This window comes from Volvox carteri (genome assembly GCF_000143455.1).
Source record: "Volvox carteri f. nagariensis unplaced genomic scaffold VOLCAscaffold_1, whole genome shotgun sequence".
Classification (NCBI taxonomy): Eukaryota; Viridiplantae; Chlorophyta; class Chlorophyceae; order Chlamydomonadales; family Volvocaceae; genus Volvox; species Volvox carteri.
This window is the reverse complement of record NW_003307545.1, coordinates 482,435-491,534: the sequence shown is the minus strand read 5'-3', so window position 1 is coordinate 491,534 and position 9,100 is coordinate 482,435. Positions and strand designations below refer to the sequence as shown.

Here is a 9,100-nt window from a genome sequence, read left to right as displayed (position 1 = left end):
GTGTCGAAGTCACAGCAGCTGAACGCTGGTCTCAACATCGCGTTGACTACGGTCATTATTGTGTGTCTCGGCCTATCAGCGTACTTTTTCGGGCGTGACGCTACGACCTACGTCATCGTGCCGATCGAGACCATGCTCAAGTACCTCAAGCGAATGATCATGGTTTGTGGGGAGATGGGAAGGGATGGGATGGGAAGGGAAGGGTGACACGGGGGGGGGCCTTGACACCAGAGACGTGCGTATGTGGCGCGGTGGCATAATGGGTGACGGCGGTACGGCGCGGTACAGTACGGCAGCTGCGGTGGCAGGCATGATATTGCCTTTAGTCCGTGTGCTGCTTTACGTGTGTGGACGTTGTCGCGGCTGTGATGTATGACTATCATGATTTGGTAACCATCTGCAGTTGCAGATCAGGAACGCAGGAACCCGCGTGGGACCGTGGGGTACTCTTTTGAATGTGTTTACATTATTCCAATATTTTAACCTCCAGGATGCCTATGTCCTAGAGGCACCATCGGAGCGGGGGCCCGTGGGGGGATGGGTGAGAACGTGCGTGCGTGCATGGCGTTGGAACTCTATGCAACAGCTGTGTGCTTGGTTGTTGTGGCTGTAGGTGGGTGTGGACAGTTGCGACGTGGAAAGCGAGAACATCAACATCCGCAAGCCGCCCGAGACGGATGTGCTGGCCAACTACGTGTCGAGACTGGTCAACGAAATAGACAACGCCAGGTGGAAGGTGCGTCTCTTTCGCCCCTGCTTTATATCCGGATGTGGGGTGGGTGGGGCCGTGCGGGGTTGGGGCCGTGCGGGGTTGGGGCCGTGCGGGGTGAATGGAACGGAAAGGAGCGTGCTTGTGAGGGAGCCTGAGCTTGCGGCCAAGTACGTAATAAGCCTGGCCAGGATGTCAGAGAGCCTGGGGGGAATGTCAAGAGCCCTCAGCATGCCGAGCCAGCGGTCATTATGTGCTTTCCCAACCCAACGATGGTCAGTAGGCGCCATTTAGCCAGGTGACCAGCTGGCAGGATAGCCAGGACATGGCGCGGCAGGGGCAGGATAAGTCAGGTTCGTGACCAGGTGTAGCCGTCCAGCCGGAAGGAGAGGAAGAGCCGAATAGGAAATTCCTAATTTGAGTGGGACGTGGCCCCGGGTGCGACCAGGTTGGGTTTTGCGGTGAGTGTTTCCAAACCCGATGGTTATTTGTTTTAAACCTCGTAGCTCCCGAGCGAGCCCCATGTAAAAAAGCTGCACGATCCCCAGGTCGAATCCCCCCGGTTGCATTTTTTTCCCTCAGGCGGAGGAGGAGGCCCGCATCAGCGACACGCTGCTCAACAGCATGGTGCCGCCACGCATCGCCAGACAGCTCAAGGTGTGTATGTACGGCTGAAATAAGGAGGGCTGTAAACGGCAGTGGAGTTAACAGCTTCTATTCCTGGCTTGGGAGTGGTTTTGTAATACAGTTTTCTAGCACGTGATTTACTCTGTCGGGGTGGAGGTTGGAGCGCTCCGAGTCGCCGGGAGGAATTCCTGAAGGGGTTCCCGTTCTCCGGTCGCTCGATGCCCTTTGTGATGCCCTGTCTAATGCCCTTTGTTCCCTTTTCCTGCTTTTGTTGGCAGTCGAGCCTTTCCTTTTTCACTGTCTGATTCTCTTTCCCGTCTCGCCTTCCCCCCATCCACCACCTCCCATCACCACCCCTCAACTCCCACCACCGCCACCACCACCACCACCACCACCACCTCCCATTCACCTCCTGCCCGCTTTAGGAGCTTCGTTGGTGGGAGGCCGGTCCGGAGCAGCGGGCTCAGACCATAGCGGACTCCTTCCCGCACACGACGGTCTTGTTTACGGGTGGGTCGGTGGGTCGGTCGGTGGGTCCTCCCAACGGCCTCCAAACGTCTGCTTGACACATCTGAAGCTCCTCCCACGCCCCTCACCAACACCACCCCTGGACTGACTGAGAGAGTGGGTGGGTTCGTCCTGGGGCTGTGCTTGGCTTCTTTACCAGCTACTACCAACACGCTGCCGGCTGCCTGAAATGCAGTCAGTCCTTTTTGAATGGTTATTGTAATGACTGTTACTGTTTATACTGTCTGTGTGTGTCTCTCTCTCTACCAATTAATCTATCTAACTATCTATCTATTTGTCTATGACTTAGATTACACTGTGGGCCGCGAGAGCCGGGGGCCGAAGCCGAAACACAGCGCAAGGGTCGGGAGCACACAGCACAAGTCTTGTGTGCTCCCGACCCCGATTTGGACTGCCAACACTCAACGCAGCCACTCCCCTGCCCCTCCATCCGGGGATGGCGCTGCAGTGAAAACACTCTATTGTCTATGTATGTATGTATGTATGTATGTATGTATGTATGTATGTATGTATGTATGTATGTATGTATGTATGTATGTATGTATGTATGTATGTGCCTATCTATCTATTTTTATGTTCCCAATATTGTTTCTTGTCATTGTTTCTGTCGACCTGCAACTCCAAGCTGTCACGGGCCTCCCCCCCACTTTTTCCTCCCTCCCCACACAATCCCGCGCGCACGCACATGTGTACGTCATGTGTACGTCATGCGTACGCAAATGCATACATGCACACGTACAGATATTGTGGGCTTTACGACCCTCTCCTCGCGGATATCCCCCGAGGATGCCATGCGCCATCTCAACAACATGTACACCGTGTTTGACGAGATCGTCGAGAAGTACGGGCTGTACAAGGTACGGCACGGTATGGAAGTACGGTCCTAATCCCGTGCACTGCTGTATGCTCCCGCGTCACGTGTTGTGTCTCTCTTCTTACCCCCTCTTACGTCCCCGCCCACCTCTACCTATCCCCACCTACTCCTCCTCCCAACACCCCCAACAAACCCAACACGCCCAACACCCCCAAAGGTGGAGACCATCGGTGACAGCTACATGTTGGTTGGGGGGGCGCCGGAGGAGCGTGTGGACCACGCGGAGCGAGTGGCGGCCGCCGCGTTGGAGATCCGCGGCTGTGTGCCCCTGCTGCGGGAGATCAGCGGCGAGCCGGGCATCAATGTGCGCATCGGCATGCACAGCGGCGCGGTGACCGCGGGTGTGGTGGGCTTCAAGAACCCCCGGTGGCATCTGTTCGGGGACACGTGCAACACAGCCAGCAGGATGGAGAGCACGGGTGAGGGACTGGGGGATGAGGGCCTGGGAGCGAGGGGCTGCGAGTGATGGATTCACGTATGTGTTTCACGTATATATGTGTGTGTGTGTGTGGTTTTATGGAAATAGGCAAGATAGGACCCCTGTTTACAGCACGGCCCCGGCAGGGCCGAAGGAAAAGGGAGTATACCTGGGGCGTTTTGAAGCGTGCTTGTTCAGGAGTGTGTCCCCGTGTATGTGTGTATGTATGTATGTACGTTTGGCTGATCGCAGGCATCGCCGGTGAAATCCAACTCAGCTGTACGACGTACGAGCTGATCAAGGATCGGTTTCAGTGCAAAGTCCGCGGCAAGATTGCGGTCAAGGGCAAGGGCGAGATGGTGACGTACCTTCTGGAGAGAGAGGTACGACAGATTTCCGGTTCCCGGGGGAGATGAGGGAGGGAGCGAGGAAAGGGAGGGAAGGGGGAGAATGTAGGGTGATGTGAGGGCAGGAAGTCCGGGAAGTTGTCCTCCTGTGCAGTTCAACATCGGGGCAGTAGCAACAACAACGTCAAGGCGTGTCCCTTCCAGTTGTGTTTTGACTTGATTCCCCCTCTTGCTGATCGCGACCTCGAAAACCCCCTTCTCGCTGCCGCCGCCTTTCACCCCCTTCTGGTGGGGGCGTTATTTCTTTCTTTCGTGTTATGCCCGCGGCGCAGTGCGGCACTAGCTTGCCAGCAGACTCGCCCTCTGGGCTGTTGGCGGCCGGCGGCGTCGCGGCCATCGCTGGACTGGGTGCCGCGGCAGTCGGCGGCAGCGGCGGCGGCGGCGGTGGTGGTGGTGGTGACGTGATGGATCGGGAAGCCCTCCTGGCCAGTCCTCAGTTCAAGAAGGTAACAGCGTGCGTGCGTGTGCATGTCTGTGTATGTCTGTGCATGTCTGTATATGTCTGTGTATGTCTGTGAGTATGTCTGTGACTGCCTGTGCGTATTTCTGTGTGTGTGTTGATGAGCTGAACCACGAGGAGGTGCTGAGTGTGTTACCTGCGTGTGTTTGTGTATGTGTATGTGTATGTGTATGTGTATGTGTATGTGTATGTGTATGTGTATGTGTATGTGTATGTGTATGTGTATGTGTATGTGTATGTGTATGTGTATGTGTATGTGTATGGCCTCACACCTTGTTTCCAAGGACGCCATCGCTCCTCGTCCACCCGTGTGCGGTCTCCGTACCTTGTACGTCATATGTCGTATCCCTGTGGGTTTATGTGTCGTACGTTCTAGAAGCTGCGGGGTCATCGCGGTGGCTGAAGCCATATCCGGAATGTGAGGCAGGGTATGAATGTGTACGTCTGTCTGTCTGGTGGTCTGTTTGTCTGTCTGTCTGGCATGTCGCCTATGCAGGCCATGGAGCGTTACACCGCCGCACGCAACAGCTTGCTAGCCGAGGAAGAGGAGATGTGCAAGCTGCTTAAAACACTGGACGACGCCACGACGGCATCGCCGACGGCGGAGGAGCTGCCTTTACCGCCGCCGTCGCCGTCGCCGTCGCCGCCGCACCCAGAAAACTCGACGGGCGCGGAAGCGGCGGCGGGCGCGGTCGTTCCTCGTCTTACTGTGGGACTGCCCGCAGTCGCATTCAAACAGACGGTGTTGGGGGGCTGTACGACGTCGGATCTTAAGGTACGGATGAGTTGGAGTTGGGAAGTGGGCTCTACTATTCCCCTAAATCTACCCCTCCTCCCACCGGAAAAAAATCTAAACCTAACTGTAAAAACTACCCCCCCCCAATACCCCAGCTTAAAATATATATATTAAAATAGATATATAGTTAACCCCCAGCTTAAGCAGATGTATATATATACACACATATATATACATACATATACATATACATATACATATACATATACATATACATATATGTATATGTATATGTATGTATATGTATGTATAGATACATATATAGTCTATATATGTACCGAGACCCCAGCTAACCTAACACGAAAAAGCCCTTAAACATATAAGCCAATGTTATAAATCATATGCACGATTTCCGCGATCTCGTCCACCTTTATCTCGCAGGCTCTGACGCTCCACATGTACGAGGAGCTGTCCATGTCTCGCGCCATCATGGCGGCTGCGGAGGAGGAGAAGGCGGCGGGGATGCGGCGGGACATGCTGCTGAAGCTGTACGCGCGAGTGCTTGAGGCGCCGGGGATGTCTCTAAGGGACACTTTTGCGGCCATACTGGAGGCACTGTACAAGGTACGGAAACGAGTACGGCATAGTACGGGACAGTACGGGATAAGCGCGGAATGTGTATAGCTAGGATTTGCTGCACTTGCTGCACCCTGTAGATCCGGCGGTAGTACGACAAGTACGTGGCAAGAGGATGTGCGTGTGTATGTATGTGGAGAGAAGGAAGAAGGGTGGAAATTCAGTAGTGGGCGTTCTGCATTGTCGTAATTTTGTTTATTTGTGCCGCTAGCGCCGTTGCTGCTACTGCTGTTGCGACTGTTAATTCTGTCAACACCGTTGCTGCTGCTGCTACTGCTACTAACGTACCTTGGCGGGGTTGGCGAAACCAGATTATCGAGTGTGACGTCATCAAGCTGTACGTGGTGGACCACGCGAGGGGCCAGCTGTGGCCCGCCACCCGGCATTGCGCCGCGGACGCCAATCGGGTGGGTGCGGACGGCACGGGACGGGGTGGCTGGTGCGACCCGGGGGCCGCAACCAGGGCCCGAGGTAGGGATATAAAGCCATCACGGGGAGGAGGATTCCACGCCGTGTCCAGCCCTAGGAGTGGAGTAGTAGGGTAGGACCCCTTGCCTAAAGACCTAACCCACCCGCCTCCCGCCTCTCCACCTCCTGTGCCATTCAACGACTCAGCCCCTGCACGGACATATCCCCCTGGCCTCATTAGAGGGGTGGTTTGATTTATTCCGGGACGGTATTTCCCCTCCTCAACACCCTTACGCGCAATGTCCGGTTCCCTAAACATACAGACGCTTCCCCTGGAGGGCACTTTGGCTGGCTCCGCAGTACGGCGTGCTCGTGTCGTACGGGTGGATGACGTGTCCAGGGAGGAGGAATTCAACTGGGAGATGGAGGTGAGCGAGCAGGAGGACTGTGGAGGGGGGAGGGGCCAAGCCGCGATGGATTGGAAACCTGTGAACGTAGGGGCCTCACATTACGGCTGTGTGACTTTAGCAGCAGTAGCAGCAGCAGTTTTCACCTTTCTTGCCGTCCTGCCTTGTTATCTCTCTAGCTATGTTCCCTTCCCTCTCCTCCCTTGCCCAACACCCTGCACCACCTCACACCTGGAGGTGATGGGCCCTGGGTCTATCTCCCTCTCAGCTCCCTCCCCCAGCTCCCTCTTCACGACCACCGGATAGCTCTGTCCCACCGCTCCATGTCCATGAATGAACCATGTGTAGGAGCTACCCGCGGGCTACACCTCCAAGTCTGTGATGTGCGTCCCCGTCTTTTCCGCCTCAAGTTATCACGCACCCGCACAACATGCGCTACGTCTGTACAACGGCGCCGGCACGCCGCCGCCGAATTCCTCGGCGCCGTCGGCTGGCGCCGCTGACGTCATTGCCGTACTGGTCATGATTAACCGGTGGACCACCTGGAGGGAAGCGGGAGCGGAGGAGGGCGAGCGGCGCATCGTGCCATTCGCGGCTGCCGATGAGGCGTCGGTTCGCGATGCGGCGGCGTCGGTTGGGCTCTTGCTGATGCGGCGGCGTGGTGAGATGCTGTTGGCGTCGGCGGTGTCACCGAATTGCCTGGCAGGGGCGTCGTTCAGTGTGGCGGCCCTGCCGGCGAGTGTGGCGCGACGGCGACTGCGGACTGTGGCCCGACGGAGCTCCGTCGCGCTCCTGGACACGAGGGGCAATTTGTGGGCCATGAAACAGGAGGAGCTGTTGGGGTGAGTTTGAATTTCAAATTCAAATTTCAAATTCAATTTTTGATTTCGCTTGAAAGTTGGCGGGTGATTCCCGTCCCGCGTTTTTCTTTTCCGACTGGTGTACAGGAAGAATATAATAATGATAATAATAATATGGTTTTCTCCGTTATTGGATGATCGAAAATTTTTGCTGTTTTCTTTTGTCCGTTCTCAATGCAGGCAAGCTCGGGACGTGCTGTTGGCGCTGCAGCGGCGGGTGGCGCCCAGTGCGCTGTCGGTGCTGGGCGCAGCAGGCGACGAGGCGATGGTGTCGTACCTTGTACGGATAGCGGACGAGCAGGGTGCTGGACGGTTCTTCAACTTGGCGCACTCCGTGGGTGTGCTGCAGGTGGGTCTGTTGTGGGGGAGGGGGAGGGGGAAAATGCCGCTTTTTCGTCGTACATCATGTGTTTCAACCCCTCTTCAAATACCCCTCTTAATCTCTACTCCTTCTTTCTCTCTGTCTGTCTGTCTGTCTGTCTGTTTGTCTGTCTCTTTCCGCCGACGACGCAACCGAGCGGCTGAAAATGGCCCCTTCCTTCCCCCGTATGTGCACCCCGTGCTGATGACCTCACGCCTGAGAAACCCTAAAACCCTAAAACCCCAAAGTACCAATCCCTCCACCCCTGTGCATGTCGCACACCCCCTCGTTCTGAGCCCCCTTTACCGTACACTCACGAAGCCGTTATTGCTTGACACTGCCGTTGCTACTGCCGCTGCTGCTGCTGTGGCGGCGGCGGCGGTCGTCGTTGCCGCTGCTGACGTCAGGGTATCTACCTCACTCTCCGAGCCCACACGGACCTGGCGGCAGCGCTGGGACCTCACCACCTTCTGGCGCTAGTGCTGGCGGCGTCGCTACTCAATATCGACCGCGACGGCGAGTTCCTTCCTGCCGTACCGACGGCGGGTGCGCCGCTGAGCATTGGCGCCTGTGCCGCCGTCTCCGGCGGCGCCGTCAGCAGGACATCGCGGACGCGGCCCACCGCCGGGGGCAGCGCCGGCGTCGCTGCGGCAGTAGGGAACCTGGGCCTTACGCCGACGCCATCAAGCAGCGCGCTGAACGCGTCGTCGCCGCAGACTTCACTACCGCCAACGCTGACGCCGCCGCCAGGTCGGCATCAGCGTCAGATGCAACAAGCAGCTCAACAGGTGGCGGAGGTTCACCGGGAGCCGCCGTTACCGGTGCAGTTGCCGCCACCGCTCAGCACCCGAGACCTCGCTCAGGCGACGGCGACGGCAGCAGGGCTGCGAAAGTCGGAACCAGGAATTGCGGCGGCAGCGACGGCGGTGGCGGCGGCGACGACGGCGTCGGTGACGGCGGCGGCGACGGACAGCTTTACGTCATGGCAACGGAGCGCACCGCCGCCGCCGGCCACCTCCGCCTTTGCGGTTCCGGTCGCAGTGGATCCTTCCGTATCTTCGTTGAGAGGATGGAGCGGTAAAAGCTTTCCATCTGAGCCGCCGTCGCCGTCGTTGCTTCCATTGCCGGCAGCGGCATCAGCGCCGGCGTGTACGGCAGAAATGCAGGCGGCTGTACGACCGGTCGAACGGGGGGATGATGCTATCCAGAATGCAAGTGCAGATGCATCCGCGCCCACGCCGCTGGTAGCGGTAGTTGCGGATGCCGCCGATGACGGCGTCCGCCGGTTTCCGCCTGTCGTACCAGCTGACGGTACTCTGTCGCCGCCGTCGGGAGCCACAGGGACTGCGGTACCTGTCCTGACGTCTTCTGGCGGCGGCGGCGCTACTGCTGCAGCCACTACCACCGCCGCTGCCCCCAGCGTCACGTCGGCCTCCGTCGCCCGCCCCCGAGCCGTCAGCGCGCGACGGGGTCGCCTGGTAGCGGTGGTGGATGAGATCCTGTCCGGCGAGTCCAACATCCTGGCGGCGATACCGGCGTCGGAGGCGGCCGCCGTCAAGGCGTCTGTCGTTACGCTCCTTGCGCTCCGAAACCAACCCGCCGCCGTCCTGTCGATGCCAGGGCTGGTGGTCCAGCCAGACAGCATCGGCGGTGGCGGTGGCGGCGGCGG

At 57.9% G+C, this 9,100-nt stretch overlaps 1 protein-coding gene across 1 annotated transcript; it reads left to right on the top strand.

The window, feature by feature from the left end:
- Positions 1 to 2,583: 2,583 nt before the first annotated feature.
- On the top strand, positions 2,584 to 3,572 carry cyc11 (guanylyl and adenylyl cyclase family member; the record flags this gene model as incomplete). Its single annotated transcript, XM_002945955.1, has 3 exons — positions 2,584 to 2,721; positions 2,896 to 3,157; positions 3,409 to 3,572. The coding sequence occupies 3 exons, from the start codon at positions 2,584 to 2,586 to the stop codon at positions 3,570 to 3,572; spliced, it is 564 nt and encodes a 187-aa protein (XP_002946001.1).
- Between the last annotated feature and the right edge of the window lie 5,528 nt (positions 3,573 to 9,100).